Raw genomic sequence first — 18,869 nt, forward strand, 5'->3', positions numbered from 1 at the left:
AGCTCGTTTATTTTGCTTGTTAGTCAGAATCTGTCCATTTGTCAATTCGAGACTACTAGTTTTATCATGGACTACTTTCTTGGATTTTGTTTCCTCTGGATTTCTGGGTTTCTAAAGCTATACTTCCTCACATGACACTCTATTGATCTACTCTAGAGTACCTAAAGACAACTTTTTCTCTTTTTGCCTTCCTTTTCAGAGTAAAGGCTGTTTGGCTAGATTTATAAATATAATCTTATCATGGGACCTCATCTTTTCTTGATTTTAAACTGGAATCCAGAAGTCCAAATGCCCTTTTTGGACCATTTAAATACAACTCACTTGCCTAACAAATGCTTTTCTTTTATAGGCTTTTTGTTTTTGTTCAGCAAAGTGAAGCAGATCCTACCAGTGATACTGAGGCTTCATTTTTTGCTCAAATTATCTGTTTGCTACGTACTGAGAAACTTTTTCATATATTAGGTATCTATCAAAAGAAGACAGGAGTTCTTGACACTGTTATGGTCATGTTGACAAAAAGCTATCTCAGAATCCATCCATGAGGCAACCACCACTATACTTTTCTTCCTCTGAGCCTCATTGGATGACTTTACATTGCAACACCTGTGGATCTACCTTATTCTTTGAATGACAAGCAATTATTTCCTACTCAGAGTATCTAGGATTATCCTTCAAATAGTCTGAAATTTACTTCTTAATTCTAAATGAACAGAAATTCTTTTTCCATTCTTCCTCTGTATGACTTTCTTCTACCCTCCAATTCTTTGACAAAGGCCAGGATTCACCTTAGCTTATTCAGATCTTCATGTTGTTGGACTAATCACATGCAAGACTCAGGGCTAATTTTCCCAACTCACATGTGAACTAACAGATTGAGTACCCAGGGTCCTAGAGAATATTCCAAAGGAGATGGAAGAATGTCTTTTGTTAGTGTTGTTAGCTCAAGTTCCCATTCTGGTGTGCTTCACACCAAGATTATCAGTTGAAAATCAAGTTAGTCAGTCCAAATTTAAATAGTTTTTAGAGGTATATTTACTAAATACAGTAAGGAAACCAGTATTTATTAAGCACCTACTATGTACCAGCCACTATACTAAACATTTTATAAACATTATCTCATCTGAGCCTCTCAACAACCCCAGGTGCAAGGTCCTCCTGATTATAGCCTGGCATTCTATCCACTGTGCCAAGTTCATTCAAAACAGCTTCCCCTTTCCCAAGACTATGACACATTCTTCCACAAAAATATACAGAGTCCAAGGGAGAGAGAAGCTCAAGCTTAGAGAATATGGTGACAAAGAACTGAAGTAACTCATAACTCCTGACTGCTGAAAGTTCTTTTAGTTCCAGGGATATGCTCAAGAAATTCTTAGGTATAATATCCATTCACAAAAAGTCTAAATCCAATCTGTCCTTGGTTAACAATGTAGACATTAGGGCCAAACAGGTGGTGCAATGCACAGAGCACTGGCCCTGTAGTAAGGGGGAGTCGAGTTCAAATTCAACCTCAGACAACAATTACCTAGCTGTGTGACCCTGGGCAAGTCACTTAACCCTACTGTTTTGTAAAACCAAAAAACAATGTAGACACTGTTGTCAGTTGATTACTAGATACCAATAGGATACCAAAGAGAAGAGGAAAAGTCCCAAATCCTCCTGACCCTTTAAAGTTAATGAGGTTTTTGGCCAGAAGGGACAAGAGGCCTATGCTGAAGTCAAAGTCATATCCCCTCTTTACCCCACCACTAAGCAGTTTCTTCTTAGGGATTTTACTGTAACCCTACATCTACTCCAATCTCTGCAATGACACAGATTTTCAATTAGAATGATATTTTATAGATAATTCCTAGGCATCACCAAATTTCTTCAATCAATATGAACATAATTTGTGGGCAATATTGTTCCATTTCTAAGGACTTCTCACAGTTTAAAGTCTATGTCTGATTATTAATTGATTGAAACAAAAGCCTATGACTGAGATTGCTTGAGACTTGTTCTTGGTTCATGAAGCTAACAGGACATCTTTTCAACTACTTTAAGTAAGGTGGGATAATTTGATAGATTTGTTCAAACTTATCCCTCTCACCCTTAATCATGGCATTTTTTTTGGTTTTTTTGCAAGGCAAATGGGGTTAAGCTAAGTAATTATTGTGTCTGAGGCAGAAATTGAACTCAGGGTACTCCTGACTCCAGAGCCAGTGCTCTATCCACTGCACTACCTAGCCGCTCCTTTAGTCATGGCATTTTTAAAAGAAAAACATTTTTTTTTAGCTTTTTTGCAAGGCACAGGGTCAAGTGGCTTGCCCAAGGCCACACGGCTAGGTAATTATTAAGTGTCTGAGGTGGAATTTGAACTCAGGTACTCCTGACTCCAGGGCCGGTACTCTATCCACTGCGCCACCTAGCCGCCCCAAGAAAAACATTTCACCCATTTTTTTCTTGTTTTTAAAGCACCTCCATTTTCCAATTTATTCCTACTTCCTCTCCTAACTCATACCAAGGAGGAAAAAAAATGCAATTCAGCAAAACTAATGAATATGTAGAAATTTTTGATATTATATATAGTTTTATATTTTTTATACACACACATACACACACACACACACACATATGCATGTAGGGTTCTCTAGCCATCCACCTATGCAAATAAGTGAGGGAAGGGCTTTTCCATCTCTGTTCTTTGGAGCCAAGTCTGGTCACTATAATTTTACAAGGTTTACTTTCAGTGGTTTTAATGGGGCTGTCCTTTCCATTTATATTGTGGTAAATGTGGTATCTAAAGTTGTTCCTGGTTCTGTTTCTTCTATGAATTGGTTCGTACATATTTTCCTCATACTTCTCTGGCATCATCCTATTCATCACCTCTTAAGAGTACTCCATGTCCTCCTATACCACAATTTTTTAAGCCTCTCCCTGATAGGCATCTTTGTTTCCAGTTCTTTACTTCTACAAAAAGTGCTAATACGAATACTGCATGATAAGCTTTTCAGTTCTCTTTCACTCTGGTTGCTCTGCTGGGTATTTTCTCTGCTTGCTAACATTCTTCCTAAAAACTTCAATGTCTAGATATTATGTCTTCATTGATGGAGTCCAAGATGGCCCTTATTTTTTTGGCTGTCATGCCATGCTACTGACTTATAGTTAACCTTAAGTTCTCTAAATCTCTCAGGCCTTTTTATTTTTTAAATAAATTTTGACTGACATCTTTTGTTTTCATATCACCTGAATTTCTGGTATCTCTTCTCCTTACCTCTTCCAGAGTCACTCCTTCAAAAAAAGGAAAAAAATTTCTACATATATGTAATATTCCACATCTGTGGACTCTGCTACCTCTGCAAAGGAATGGGGAGAAGAATCTTCTCATATTTCTTCTTTTAGGTTTAGTACAGTGTTTGGCACATAGTGGGTACTTAAGAAATGTTTACAGACTATTATTGAATGTAGGAACAAGTTTGTCCATTGCAATTTGACATTAATTTTTTATTCCTTTGTATTAATTCTGTCTATACTGCTATATAGACAGTTTTCTTTGGTTTTCTTCCCTTTTCCTCAGTTCATCTTTTGCTGATTCTTTGTTTTCATTATATTTGTCATTTCAGATAGGCACGGTAATATTCAATTACAAAAATACATATGCCACAGTTTTTTAGCCATTCCTGAATTGTTGGACATCTACTTTGTTTCCAATTTTTTGGTACTGCAAAAAAAAAAGTGCTACTATAAATATTTTGTCATATTTCTTTATTTCTTTAATTGTTTATTTGTTTGTTTACTTATTTTTAGTTTTTTTGCAAGGCAATGGGATTAAGTGGCTTGCCCAAGGCCACACATCTAGGTAATTATTATTAAGCATCTGAGGCTGGATTTGAACTTAGGTACTCCTGACTCCAGGGCTGGTGCTCTATCCACTGCGCCACCTAGCTGCCCCTGGCATATTCCTTAAATCAATGCTCTCCTTGGGGTATTTACTAATAGTGAAATCTCTGAATCAAGATTTATGGACATATATTCCATTTATTTATTTACATAATTCTAAACTGCTTTTCAAAATAGTTGAACTAATTCAAAATTCTAACAACAATGTATTTTTGTGCATTTTCACAATCCCTTCAACATTGACTATCCATCTTTTGTCAAATTTGCTCATTTGCTGAGTATGAAATGAAATTTCACAGTTGTTTTGATTTGTATTTCACTTATATTAAAAATTAGGAACATTTTTTCATATATTTGTTAATTGTTAGCAATTCTTTGGAAGACAAGTTGTTCTTATCTTTGAGCCTTTTCCATTGTCCTTTTTTGTATGAACTGTATGAACAACTGTTTTTTGTTGTCTTTTCTTAATTCAAGTGATGGAATTTACATTTATATCTTCTAAGTTTTATCTCCTTAGTCCTGCTTGTTGTTTTGGTCTAGAAACATTTATTTATAGGTCCCTCGAAGCTGACATTCAATATGCTAGTTATCCCTTACAGCTTTGAACACAAATTTAATAAGTATGTCTTCAGAGTACTTAATAGAGATTAGGGAAAAGGTCCTTTAGCTCACCAGAACCTCCCTTCTCCATTAGAAACATCTCTTTTAGGTTCACCTAGAAGAAGTCAGTGATTCTATGTTCGTTATCTATGTGAGAAATGTCACACTCTCTAACCTTGGCCATGAAAAAGCAGAAGATAGTTTTGAGAGAATAGGAGGAGAAAGGGGAGGGGGGGAAAGGTAAGAAAAAAGATGAGAGAAAGAGAAAGAGAGAGAGAGAGAGAGAGACAGACAGACAGACAGACAGACAGACTGAGACTAAGACTGTGTATGTATGTGTTAACATCCCTTGTGGGAAGCCCTTTCTTAGTTCTCATTATTCTTGACCTCTTTGTGATTTTTTTTACATTGTACACTATCCCTTTTCCTAGATATTCTTTCCTCTCTCCTCAATCTGCTCTTAAACTTGAATTTCCAGCCTTAATGAATACTATTCACTCTCTTACATTCTTCAGTACAGATAAATTGACCTTCCCCTCTGTTCCTCACACATAATAGTCCATCTTCCATCTTACTGACTTGACATTAGTTGTTCTACATGACTGGAATGGACTTCCTCCTTACTTCTGTCTCACACTTCCTCTCTTCAACTGTTAGTGCCCTCCCTGCCAAACTACCTTGTATTTAATTCTTTTATATACATTTGCATTTATTCACCTTATATTTCTGCTGTCTATTCTCTTATGTCTCTCCCATCAGAATGTAAAGCTTAGGGGTGGGTAGGTGGTGCAGTGGATAAAGCACCGGCCCTGGAGTCAGAAGTACCTGGGTTCAAATCTGGTCTCAGACACTTAATAATTACCTACTTATTAATTACCTAGCTGTGTGGCCTTGGGCTAGCCACTTAACCCCATTTGCCTTGCAAAAACCTAAAAAAAGAAAAAAAAGAATGTAAAGCTTATTGTGATTAGGGACTGCTTTCTTTTTTGTGCTTGTATCCCAAGTACCTACTAGAAGACAGTGTTAAGATGCCTAACAAATTCTTGTTGATTGATTTTTGTGATACTTCTTTTCTCATCTTTTGGACTAATCCTTCTTGGTGAGGCAGCTAGGTGTCACAGTGGATAAAGCACCGGCCTGGATTCAAATCCAGACTCAGACATTTAATAACTACCTAGCCGTGTGAATTTAGGCAAGTCACTCAACCCCATTGCCTTAAATAAATAAAAAATTTTAAATTTTAAAATTTTAAAATTTTAAAAATTTAAAAATTTAAAAAAAATTTAAAAATTAAAAAAAAAAGAACTAATCCTTCTTGGTTTCCTATGCAAGATTATTATCTATGTCCTTCCCTCTTTGTACAGGTGTACTACAGGACTCTTTCCCTTGGATCATCTTCTCTTCTCTTGCTACAGTCTTTCTTTTGGTAAGATTTCATAAACTCCCCTGAATGTAACTCCCCTGGTATAACAGATATAGGATGATATGAAATTAAATCTGATTAATTAAATCTGAAATTAAATCTGATGTCAGACACTTACTAGGTGGGTGATCTTGCCTCCCCTTCCTTAGCTGAAAAGTAAGGACAAAAACAGCACTTAGCTTCCAGGAACCCCAGCAGAGATTCACTAAATGCTTCTTTTCTTCCTTCCTTCCTATGCAGATGACTCCTAGATCTCCCCATCCAACCCTACTTTCTCTCTTGATCTCTACTTCTGCCTCCTAATTGATCTGCCTGACACCTTCATTTGACCAATTCATTGGTAACTCACTCAACAGGCCCCACAAACAGAACTCTTTTCTCCAACTCTCCTCATCCACCTCAACTTTCCTCCTTTTATAAGAGGGAACAATTTTTCTAGTCTCATGTTCACAGCCTAGGAGTCATCCTTGACTTAACCTCTATGTACAAACATTACTTGCATCTGACTTCTAATCTCTTCTTACACAACAAGGCCATACTTATCTAGATCCCTATCAATTAATTAATTAATTAATTAATCTCCAGGAATCTAGGGTCTCCCCTCTCCATAATGATCCACACAACTGCTTAAATCACAGGTCCGACTATCTAACTACCCCACCCAAGAAACTCTCATTGGACAAGTTTCCCCCCTTCACAACCTAGAGTCAGCTCATTACTCCCTCTCATGCAGTCTACTCCAACCAAACTGGCCGACTCACTTTTTAGTGTACATTCCATTTCCTGCCTCTGGCACAGAGCTGTCTTGTTGGAGCAATCTTCTTCCTCACTTCTATTTCTTGGAACCCAAGAAGTTTTTTTTCAAGGCTCAGTTCAAATGCCACCTCCTTCAAGAGGATGTTTCCCCAGTTGTTAGTTCTCCACCATGCACTCAAAAATTACTTGGTATTTACTTTGTATGTGAACAGTATGGACTTATCTGTAAACATACTGTAATCATCCAAGTAAATCAATCAATTAATAAGAAACGTATTAGGTGTCTACTCTGACAGGTATTGTTCAAGGCAACAGAGATACAAGAAGAGAATAAAACACTATATAATATATTACACATATATATGTTGGCAGTTAGGTGGCGCAGTAAATAGTGTTGAGCTTGGAGCCAGGATGACTCATCTTTTTGAGTTCAAATCTGAACTCAGACATTTACTAGCTGTGTGACCTTGAGCAAGTAATTTAACCTCATTTGCCTCAGTTTTCTCTTCTGTAAAATGAACTGGAGAAGAAAATGGAAAACCATTCTAGTATCTTTCACTAAGAAAACCCCAAATGGGGTTGCAAAAAGACAGACATGAATGAAAAACAATTAAATAACAAATATATGTAACATAAATAGCATAAATATCAAGACAATAAAAATTAGTATATGTAAAATTAAATAAAAAGTAGTTGGGGGGGAATTAGTAATTGGGAAGATGAAGAAAGGCTTTGAAGAACAATAAGTGCCAAGTCATGGAAATGGGAAGTGGAGATGACTAATCTGACTGGACTGTAGAGTGCAGGAGAGAGCAGTGATGTCCAATTAGTCTGGAAAGGTCAGGTGATAAAAGGGCTTCAAAAGATAGAGGACTTCTGTTTTATACTAGAGGCAACAGCAGTCACAGGAATTGATTGAGTAAAGGATTCCTAAGGTAACATTTTTGCTTACGAATAATTACTTTGGTAACACTGTGTTGGAAGGACTGGAGTTCTAATTCTAAGCAAGGAAACCAATTAAGAGGTTGTTGTAATAATGAAGACAAGAGGTGATAAGAAGTAGCTAGATTTGGAAGAAGGGGTCTGATATGAGAGATGTTATGAAGATAGAAATATCAAGTATTTGGCAACAAACTGAACATGTGAGAATTAAAGGAGAGGATGATAATGCTAAGGTTACAAACTGGGAGGCTAGAAAAATGGTGATACCTCCAACAGAAAAAGGAAAATTTTGGAAGAGGGAAGGTTTTGAGGGGAAAGGTAATCAATTCAACTTCAGACATGTTGAGTTTGGGACATCTAGTTTGAAATCTCCAATAAAACAATTAGTGATTCAGAAATGAAGTTCTCTAGAATATTGGGACTAGCTATATTATAGATCTGCTGGTCATCATCAACAGTCATATAACTGGTTTTCCTGCCTTGTCTCAGCAAGGAGCTGATGAAGTTCCTGAGAGAGGAAGCAGAGGAGCCTTGGACAAAACCTTGTGAAATATCCACAGTTAAATTGTACCATAAATGATGAGTCAGCAAAGGAAACTGAGTAGTAGTTAGATAGAACCAGGAGAGTCACAAAAACCTAGAGAGAAGGGAGTATCCACGGGAATAGGGAGTAATTCAATTTTTAAATGAAGCAGAAAGGTCAAGTACTGAGAAGGGGCAAACTGTTTTGGCAATTAGGACATCACTGGTAACTTTGGAGAGAGTAGTTCTAGTTCTTTGATGAAGTTGGAAGCCAGATAGCAATATGCTGGAGGAGAGGAAGAAGTGGAGACAATAAATGTAGACAGTTTTTTGAAGGAGTTTGGCTGAGAAAGGGAGGACGGATCTGGAACAAAGGTAATCTCCTTCAGATCAGAGGCTATCTCACTTTTCTATCAGTATTCCTGGCCCTGAGCTCAGAGTATGATACCTAAGTTCTCAGTAAATGTTTGTTGTGGTTGCAACAGTAGCCTGGGCTCACTGATCCCTATGTTCTCAGAGCTAGGGGAAACACCTCCTCTGGATTTACTTTCTTTTATTTTGCTTCTGACTTGTCCTTTTCCTTCTCTTTTTTTTTTTACCTGCTGATTCTGGCCTCCAGAGAGAGCATATTCAAATCATGAGAACTCTCCCTTCAATTAAGTTGACTTGGCCAACTCTCAAAGCTATTTCTGAAGGAATGAAGTATTCATCAAGAGCCATGATCCTGCCAGATTATCTCTGAATTCATTCATCTGTTAATGAGAATTCTAAGTTTGGGCAGAACGATGGAGAGGTTATGGGGGTAAGAGGTGGGAGAAATCTCTTCTACCAGTTCTACCTGGCACAAGTCTTATACAATAATATTTTGTACAGGATTTTGTCTGGGAAGGATTCAAGATCCTGCAATGAAAACCATTTAAAGCTCAGAACGGGTGTTGCCAATTCCCTAATCAAGGACATAAAGAAAGGTCTTTAAGACTACCTGTTCTGTTTTTAACCTCAAGAATTCCTGAACTGGACAAGATGACCTCTAAAATGTCCCATACAACTCTTAAGTTTTTAATGATTCTGGGTATGTGACCAGAGATCCAAAGGGAGGGCTTGGGGTAAGGGAAAGTTACTATTGACCAAGAAAGGGTCAATTGGGACAATAGACATAAAACCACCTTCTCCCCTCCAGACCCCTCTTACCTGGCAAGAAGAGTAACTCCCTCTTCATGGCCTTCAGATGTCTTCATCAGCTCCCAGCCGCCTTCCAGACCCATACATGTTATGACCTCACCGCTTCCTCCACGGAACAGCATGGCCTGCAGTGTCTCTACAGCACAACTAGAAAGAAACAGAATTTTTCTACTTTTCCTGTCCCAAGGACAACATTCTCTCTATCCTATGGGGTTTAGAAAAATCATTCTTTCCTCTCCTTGCTTATAAGCATAACAGAACCTAAGGCTTAAATGAGTTATTGGAGGTACACAGAGGCCTCTATTTGTACATAAGACTATCTTGACAGCTTACCTATAGTTAGATGGAGGTCCCCATGACCACCACAGAGCTAGCATCATGTAGAACATACGTATAACACTATCAGACTTAAATAAATTGAACTTATGGATTAATTTTCTTTCACTGGCTGAGGAGAGACTGTATCTAAATCTATATATACTTGCTTATATCTGCTCAAATAGTCAGGCAAACACAAAGATAACCTCCCCCAAATCACTGCAAATTAACAGAACACTGGGCTTGTTACTGATATTTAGCTGGCCTAAACATGTTCATGGGTAGACATTCACAAAAGCACTCACACTTCTGCACAATCATTCCTGTGGTTCATTATACTGGAATACATTGGTGTACCTTGAACAATTACAAACCCAGAATAAGTCTTTTCCTTTTCTTCCAGGGATGTCCAGATTAGATTATAGAGTGACAGAAAATGGTTCCATCACATAAATGAGAAAATCAGTTGCCTTGTACCAATCAGTCCAATTTTGCCAATCCTTCAAAATTACACATGTGTATATAGGGGAAGGGGAGATGTTAGGGGATAAATAAACCATCTAAAGGTCTCAGAATAATAATGATAGTAAACATTTATATAGCATTTTATAATTTTTAAGGAGTGGCTAGGTAGGGAAAAAGATAGAGTGCCAGGGTTAGAGTCAGGAAGACCTGTGTTTAAATATGGCCACAGAAACTTCCTGTGTGACCCTGGGCAAGTCACTTAACTTTGTTCTTTGCCTCAGTTTCCTCATTTGTAAAATGAGCTGGAGAAGGAAATGACATTCATTCCAGTATATTTGTTAAGAAAACCCCAAATGGGATTGTAAAAAGTCAGACAACTGAAATGACTGAATAATACAGTTGGCAAAGCAATTATATACCTTATTTTATTTGATCCTCACAATAATACTGTGAAGTACCACAGGTATTATTATCCTCACTTTACAGATCACAGAACTCAGGGGTGATGTGATGATCTACCCATTGTCATGCAGCAAGGAAGTGTCAGAGGAGGGACTGAATTCAGATATCTTCAAACTCTAAACCTAACACAGTCCCCATTCCACTACAGAAGTCACCTAGTCCAAATTGTATTACAGAAATCCCCACCCCCAACAAATCTACTTCAATTGACAGGCAATTCTCTAACCATTAAACAGTTCATTTCAACTAAAATTGTTGGGAAAATTTTCCTTTTGTCAAGCCGAAATTATTTGCCTCTCTGAAATTTCTTAAAGAATAGAGAGATTTTTAGGAAGAAAAGGGATCAATGTTAGCACCAACTAAAGCCACACTCAGGTTTTATAAAAATAAAGAAACCTAGCATGTATGGAGAGGAGATATTTACAATCAATTGACATCCTAGCCCAGGAAATTATGGATATACAGAGCCCTATTACATGAGTTTATGGCAAGAGGAGATATGAGCTATTAGGGTCAATTCTCCACTACCTACCGGGTAAGTGATTCTCCACTCTTATAAGAAGGACAGTGAATACAGGGCAAGAAATGTTTCCTGGAGACAAGTAGGAAGGTACAGGTGATAATAGAAAGCCCTGAATGGGCAAGAATAAATCTCAATCATAAAAAGGAGTGTAGTCTAGTGCAAAGTACTTTTGTTCCAACTAGGAAAACTGAAGCCCACAGAGCATAATCACACAAATGTTAAGGAGAGAGAAAGAAAGAAAGAAAGAGGGATATGGAAAAGGAGGAAGGGAAAGGAGAAAGAGAACATGAGAATGAGCATGAGTGCAAAATCTTGGAAAACAAGATCTAATTATGGGGACCCAGTCTTCTGAAGATACTACTGAAACCCAAAACAGCTGAAGGTTAAGTTCATCAAGGCCTGTGAACAAGAAAGGAAATGGTTCCAGGGAATCAATGAGAAAGTGGCAGACCAGGATGCCAAGTGACAAAAGGAGAGAGAATCTAAAATGAGTAAGGAATGATGACCTAGGAAGAGTTAATAAAGGTTAGATTCTGGCCTATGTTAAGTAAGTCTCAAAAACAGTTGCTCTGTCAATAGAGGCTCACTGCTTTCAACTTTCCAACTCTCTATGCATCAGTGACCTTTGTCAATAGCACAGCAATCGAAGATCATCAATTTTTCTTGACAACCTCAATTATGATGTTCTATACAGAAGAACTGATGTGATAGAAAAGTGGCCATCACTGAGATTTATGATCCTATGACTTGGGCTTCAGTTTTCCAGGATGGAACATTAATACTTTGCACTATTAAAGGGGGGGGAAACTTAGTTAAGGTGGTTTGGAGGGGAAGTTGCTAGAATTAGTTAGCTGCACTATTTAAAAAAAAAAAACATTTCTGGGGCAGCTAGGTGGTGCAGTGGATAGAGAACTAGCCCTGGAGTCAGGAGTACCTGAGTTCAAATCCAACTTCAGACACTTAATAATTACCTAGCTGTATGGCCTTGGGCAAGCCACTTAACCCCATTGCCTTGCAAAAACTTAAAAAAAAATCCCACTTCCTTCCCCTTTTCCCTCCTTGAACTCTTATGAAAACTTAAATGTAAAGTTGTTTACTCAGTCTCTTAGAACCAGAATTCAATCAAGCAATGATTGATAGTTGAAAAAGGTACCATCTGGCATTTTAGAATTATATTAAATTTTGTTCTAAATATCAATGTGAAGTTAATTATGCTTGTTAATAAAAACTACATTTTTATTTTTAAAAGCATAATTACCTAGAGAGTGGCTCAGGGCCCTTGAAAGGCTACTATAGGTCAGAAGGAATAAGAGAAAAGCTGTAAAGCTTTGAAAGTAAAGTGCTAAATTATATACTAGAAGAGTACATCAGTTTCATGTTTAACTCTTTCTCTTCTATCATACATGTGGAAATACTCATTTTGGTAGATGTTAAGCTCAGAATTGAAAAATAAATGACATTATGGGGCAGTTAGGTGGTACAGAGGATAGAGCATGGGTCCTGGAGTCAGGAGTCCCTGAGTTCAAATCTGGCCTCAGACACTTAATAATTGCCTAGTTGTGAGACCTTGGGCAAGTCACTTAACTCAATTGCCTTAAATAAATAAATTTAAAAAATAAGTGACACTGGCTTATTTGCTGTTGCTCATACATTAAAAATCAATCCCACTGTTTGTGTGCCTTTGAATCAGCTGTTCCACATGCCTGGGATGCTCTGACTCTTCTCTTCTGCTTGTTCACTTCCCTGGATTGCTTCAAGATTCTGTTCAAATTCCATCTGGGGCAGGAGGTCTCTGTTGATACCTTCCTTGTGTAACTTAATTTACATGCTGTCTCTCCCGGAGAGCACGAATTGCTTTTACTTTTCTTGTGCTTAATATGATGCTGAACATATATTAATAAATGGTTGCTGACTGCCTGCCTGCCTGACCTCTTAAAGGGTCTCTTCCATTAAGAAGTGTTTATGATCATTAGACAAAAGCATAAAATGAGGATCAGGATGTTTGCCACAGGGAAGTGCCCAGCTATGAACAATGTCTTGTCCAAGGTGCAACAAGAACTTAGATTATAGAATCTAAAGCCTCCTCTTTACCCGTGATAATTTTTCATTGATCTTTTGTTCTATCATTTCCCCGTACCTGGCACATAAGAGCTTCATAGATGCTCATTACTTTGCTACAGTCTATGGGAATACAGATCTGTTCAATTCCTTAAGAATGTAAAACCCATCTCTACTGTCTATGCAACAGAAAAGCCCCTAGTCAGTTGGTTCCTAGCCATACCTGGGCACCAGTTCACCCTCCCACACAAAAGTCACAGTTTCCAAGAGGAAATAAAAAGTCTGTAAAAAAAAAAAAAAGTCTTTCAAAGTCAAACCTTTAAAGCAGTATTCTCCAATGAACATATTTCTTATGAGAGTTTACAGAATGCTAGAAATTTAGACTTAGGTGACCCAGAATCCCCTAGGCCCTAGCATCCCTGCCTCCCACTCTATGTCTCTTCTTGTAAAAGGCTTTTCCAGTGATCTAATCTTCCCCAAAGGAACCTAAAAAACATGATCTAGTCCATGAAGAAAACCTGGCAGAGGTCCTAGGAAAGAAAGGAGGTGGACATGATACAGATAGAAAAAATCCAAGAGCTTGAAACTATTTCTACTTGACTAACTCTTACTTGAAAACACAAAGGACCTAAGGCCTGAGCTGGATGCCCTAACGAGGAAGTACAGGGCTCCCCATTCCTGGGGGAGGCAGGGTAGAAATAAGAGGAGTCAGTCCTAGAGTTCAAAGTCTGTTCAGTAAACAACAGACAGCAGACACCACAACACATCAGATGTGAAGTCCAAGTAAAATCTCTATGGTACAATCTGGTGGGTGTTTATTATCTTGAAATTAATGATGATGTAATATCTTCAAGGGGTGAAATAGCACATTTTCATGGGAACTATGAATGATGAACAGGAGGATACCCTGAAAACACAAGAGACTAGTGAAGGCTCAAAGCACCAGGATTCACTGAGTGATGAAAATAGGATAAAGACCTTCCTGAAAAATTCAACACTCAAATTTCTATTGAATTTTTAAGGTAAACAAAGCTACAAAGCTGTCAAACCATTACATGAAGTTGGAGTATTATCACCATTTAACAGATGAGGAAATTGAATCTTAGAAAGAATAATTAACTTGGAAGTGTACCATAGAGGAAAGAACACTAGACTTGGATGGGAAGATTTGGGTTCAATCTTTGCCACTTAGTATCAATCTTTTTTGGGTAAATCATTATATCCTGATGGGACTCAGTGTCCTCACCTCTAGAATGAAGGGATTGAATTAGATCATCTGTAAGGTCTCTTTCATCCCATTATAGTTTCAGGGCTGATCTGTGAAGTTTGAGAGCTAGGGTCTGAATTTAAATTGGTTCTGTTCTCCACAAGTTAAATTCCCTTTTTACTATTCCACACTTCCTCTGACATTATAACAGACTTTAAAATTTAGAAAATGCTTTTTCTGTAAACCAGCATGATATGTAAAGCAATGAAAGGATGATCCTCCAAAACTGCACTGCAGACTGGTAAAATAAATTGCCTAAGGTCACAGAGCTACTAAGAGGCAAAGTTAAATCTGAATTCCTACCTCTTGACTCCAAACCCAGGACTTTGTCCACTATATCTCAAATGTCTTTCTTTCTCTGCAGTTCCAAATTCTACTCATGCTTTTTTTTATATTTCACGACCCTGAACTCTCTGGGATCTCTTCTACCTCTCTGGATACTCCTTCACACTCATTTAAATATTGATTTATTCAACATTTACTGAATAATGACAATTGAATAATGTATGTAAAGTGCTTTGTAAACCTTAAAGAAACATATAAATGTTAATTATCATTAGTGAGTATTTGATGAAATACAAAGAAATAAAATGTGGAGTCTTTTCTCAAAGGAGTTTCTAGTTGAGTAGTGGATAATAAGATACAAATGAACAGAAATTACAATAAACTATGAAGAAATACAATTTCATGATAATTCAGATTAGCTTAAGGTTGGGGAAGGGCAATGAAAACTATAAAAGTCAACACAAGGGAGTCTGCACTGTGAACAGAATCATGAAAGATGAACAAATATTGGGGGGTTGGGGGGGGGGGAGAATGAGGAAGTGAAGGAGATTCCAACCAAAAGAAACAGTTGCCATGAAAGACAACAAGGAAGCAGAAAAATATGATCCAGTAGTCCAGGTTTATAACCTATGTGAAGGGAAGTAGTGCGAGGTAAGACTGGAAAAGTAGGTTAGAAAGAAAGATTGTCTAGATCATGGACAGCTGAGTTCTAGATGAAGGAGTTTGGATTTTATCCATTAGACATTTCTGGGAATGAACAAACATGAATAGGGTCATAGACAAAGAAGGCAGTATGTGATGAACAGATGATACAGAAAAAAATGGTGATGAAAGCCATGACCAAAAAAGAGTCTAGACATCTTATTTTAAGAAATCATAAAAGAAAACTGCCCAGACCTTTTAAAACTTGAGGGCAAAGTGGAAATACATATCATCTATTGCTCACCTTTTGGAAGAAATTCCAAAATGAAAATTTGTAGGAACATTAGCTAAAATCTAGAACTTCCAGATCTAAAAAACCCCCACTATAAACAGCCAGAAAGAAAGAATTTAAGGACCAAAGAGCCACAGTCAGTATTACACACGATTTAGCAGTAACCACAATAAAGAAGTGGATGGAAAGCTTGGAATATGATACTCCAGAAGGCAAAGGTTATGAGTTTACAGTCAAGAATAATCTAACCAGTAAAACTGAGTATAATGCTACAAGAGAAAAAATAGAATTTTCCAAGCATTACTGATAAAAAGTTCAGAGCTACATAGAAATTTTGATATGCCAACACAGGAGTCAACAGAAAAATAAAAAAGTAAACATGAATCAATAATCATATGGAACTAAATAAGGGCAAACTTCTTACATTTTAATATAGGAAGAGGACAGAAATATGCTCCCTTTGAACCATATTATCATCAGAGGTCATAGAGGGAGTCTAATTAAAAGGTGTAGTAATGGTTCTGTTATGGAGAAGTTCACTGGAGAGGAAAAGGAGGAAAGGGTTGGGGAAAATTATCACACATAAGCAAGTATACAAATAGAAGGCCTTACAAACAAGGAGAAGGGGTAGGAAAGCAGATGACACTTGAACTCACTCTCATCTTAACTGGTCAAGTAAGTGAAAAAGATAAGGGAAGGGAATAAGCATTAACATAGCACTTATTACATGCCACATACTGTGCTAATAGCTTTATTCTCTCAACAACCCCAGGACATAGGTGCTGTGATCATACTCATTTTATAATGGAGGAAACTGAGGCAGAGAGGTGAAGTGGCTAGTCCAAGATCACTCAGCCTCCATATTAGAATTTTGAGTTAGTTCTTCCTAACTCTAGATCTAGTATTCTATCCATATCACCTAGTTACCCCATAAAGGCAAAACATACACAAACACACACACACACACACACACACACACACATACACACACCACAGAAATAGGAGGGGAAGGGAAGAAGGGGGAAGGAAAGAAGATTAAGGAACATATAATACAAATTCTCACTAGGAATATATAAAAATCAGTGAATGCTCTTTCTGAGGAGGCAAAGAAGTGGAATCTGAGGGGCCACTTATCAATTGGGCAATGTCTGAACAAATTATGGGTTATAAAGATGATAGAATATTATCTTTCTGTAAAAAATTTTGAAGAAGATGATTTTAGAGAAACTGGAAAGAATTGAATGAACTGTTATGGAGTGAAGTGAGTGGGAGAAAAACAATATTGTAAAGTCAAATTTGAAAGACTCTGATCAGCATAATGACCAGAGCTAAAACATACTACCCACCTTCAGATACAAGAGGGGGGGGGGAAGGCAAGGTTTTGAGTAATGGGAGGAAAAACAATTTCAAAAAAAGAAAAACTAGTAGCCCAGAAAGGAGGCTATTACAATGATCAGGGAAGAAATGATGAGAGAGCAGTCTGTGACACAGTGATAGCAGTGGTAATCAAAGAGACATATATTTTCAAAAATAGGATTTAAGTGAGGTAAGATGAACAGGGAACTCTAAGGGCTCCCCTACCCTATTCTTGAGTTAAGAGCCACAGTAATATCTCCTCAAGAACAATTATAAACACATTTTTATCTAAGCAAGCTTCACATAAAAGGTGAATTACATGACCCCCAAGTCTAAGAGTCTATGATTCTATAACAAATAACATTCAATACATTTCAAAATTTATAAAGCACTTTTCTGACAAGAACTCCGTGAAAGAACATTATTATTATCCCCATTAATGTTAATATTATCACCCCCGGTTTATCTCAAAAAGACTTACCTACAGTCACACAGCTAGTTAGTAGCAGAACCCAGATTCAACCAACCCAAGTCCAGGGCTTTTTCCACTGCATTTTTTAAACATGCCTGGCATTTCCCCACCCTCTTTACCTAATGCTATTTCCTCTGCAGTGTCCTTCCCCAACATCAGACTTGGTAGAATCCCACCCCCTTTTCAAAGTTCTGCTCAAATGCCTTTTACTCCCTTCCCTCCTCTAAATTATTACAATAATTTTTGGGGTAGCCCTCTCACATCCCTCATCACAGTTTATTTTAAAAATAAAGCAAATTCTATCCATGACTTATCTCCTAGTAGCTTTCAGACTATATATATGTGTGTGTGTGTGTAGCCTGCAACTCCTTCTGATGAGCCAATTTAAGTCCCAAGTTGCTCATCTGATTCTGAGATCTTAGGGCTTTCCATAGGGCAGGAAAGTGATAATGATCATAAAGGAAAAAATCAGATGAGGGTAGGGGCACTGCTTAGTGTGTGGTGCCAAGGTCGAACCTTCTGGCTGCATGGGTCTCCAGCTGCCTTGAGGAAACTTCCTGGCCCTTTCAGTGTTCTAATCCAAGCTCCCATCTCATTCCACTTGGCAGAGCCCAACATCTGGACTGTTAATTTTAATTGTTCCATAAAGCACACTGGGCCGCCCAGCTCTGCTCCTTTAGCACCTTCTGTGCCATGTGTGGGGAACACTTCTGAGCTAACTTTGTTTAGCCCAACCAAGCTGCTATGGCCCCCTGCCAGTCCAAAGTACCTTCCCCTCCTCCTCTTACATCCCTTCCAGCTGCCTTCAGTTTTTACTGCTGAGGGATAGATGGCACACCTGGGTACTTCCCCACCCCCTTCTCTCTGTGCCCCTGTCCAATGCATCTCAGATAAATGTCTACCTCCCCTCCTCAGGTCACCCTTTCTCTCTTTCCTTAAACACAAAAGGAGCAATTCCTAGTTGGCCTTCCAGATATATTTCATAGACACCTAGGTACCTATGCTGCAAAGATGAGATGTGACTGTTTCACTATTCAGAGCAAAAACTCTTAATCCTCGGATGAGATCTGGACACTCCTGGGTTGGCCAGGTTTCAGAGTCCTATAGTTAAAGTTCTCATCATAACTTGCCCAATTTGCCCCAGATGACTTTCAGTAAGGGTTCAATAGCATTAAGCTCTGTGAAACAGTTTTCAGAAAAATCAGACTGAGATCACTACTGTCCAGAGAATCAAAGTTCTACCACCCCTAGACTGGCTTACTCACTGAGGAGCTCTCAAACAAAAGTTACTTCTCTTCCTATTCCATCTCCTCTCCTTTCTTGTCTCCTCCAGGAATTGACAACTACATAAGTTTAATGCTTCAGTCACTGGAGCCCAAAGGAGTCCCCATTCTTCAATTCATCAATAAGCTTTTACAAATTTCTTTC

At 37.9% G+C, this 18,869-nt stretch overlaps 1 protein-coding gene across 1 annotated transcript in view; it reads right to left on the reverse strand.

The window, feature by feature from the left end:
* Window positions 1-18,869, reverse strand: part of MROH1 (maestro heat like repeat family member 1) — a 176,801-nt gene that overhangs the window by 22,956 nt on the left and 134,976 nt on the right. The window contains exon 35 of the mRNA XM_074202153.1: window positions 9,311-9,448. Coding sequence (XP_074058254.1) covers window positions 9,311-9,448 — 138 coding nt within the window. The remainder of the gene's footprint in view (window positions 1-9,310; window positions 9,449-18,869) is intronic.

Source organism: Macrotis lagotis, chromosome X (assembly GCF_037893015.1).
Source record: "Macrotis lagotis isolate mMagLag1 chromosome X, bilby.v1.9.chrom.fasta, whole genome shotgun sequence".
In the NCBI taxonomy this organism is placed as follows: domain Eukaryota; kingdom Metazoa; phylum Chordata; class Mammalia; order Peramelemorphia; family Peramelidae; genus Macrotis; species Macrotis lagotis.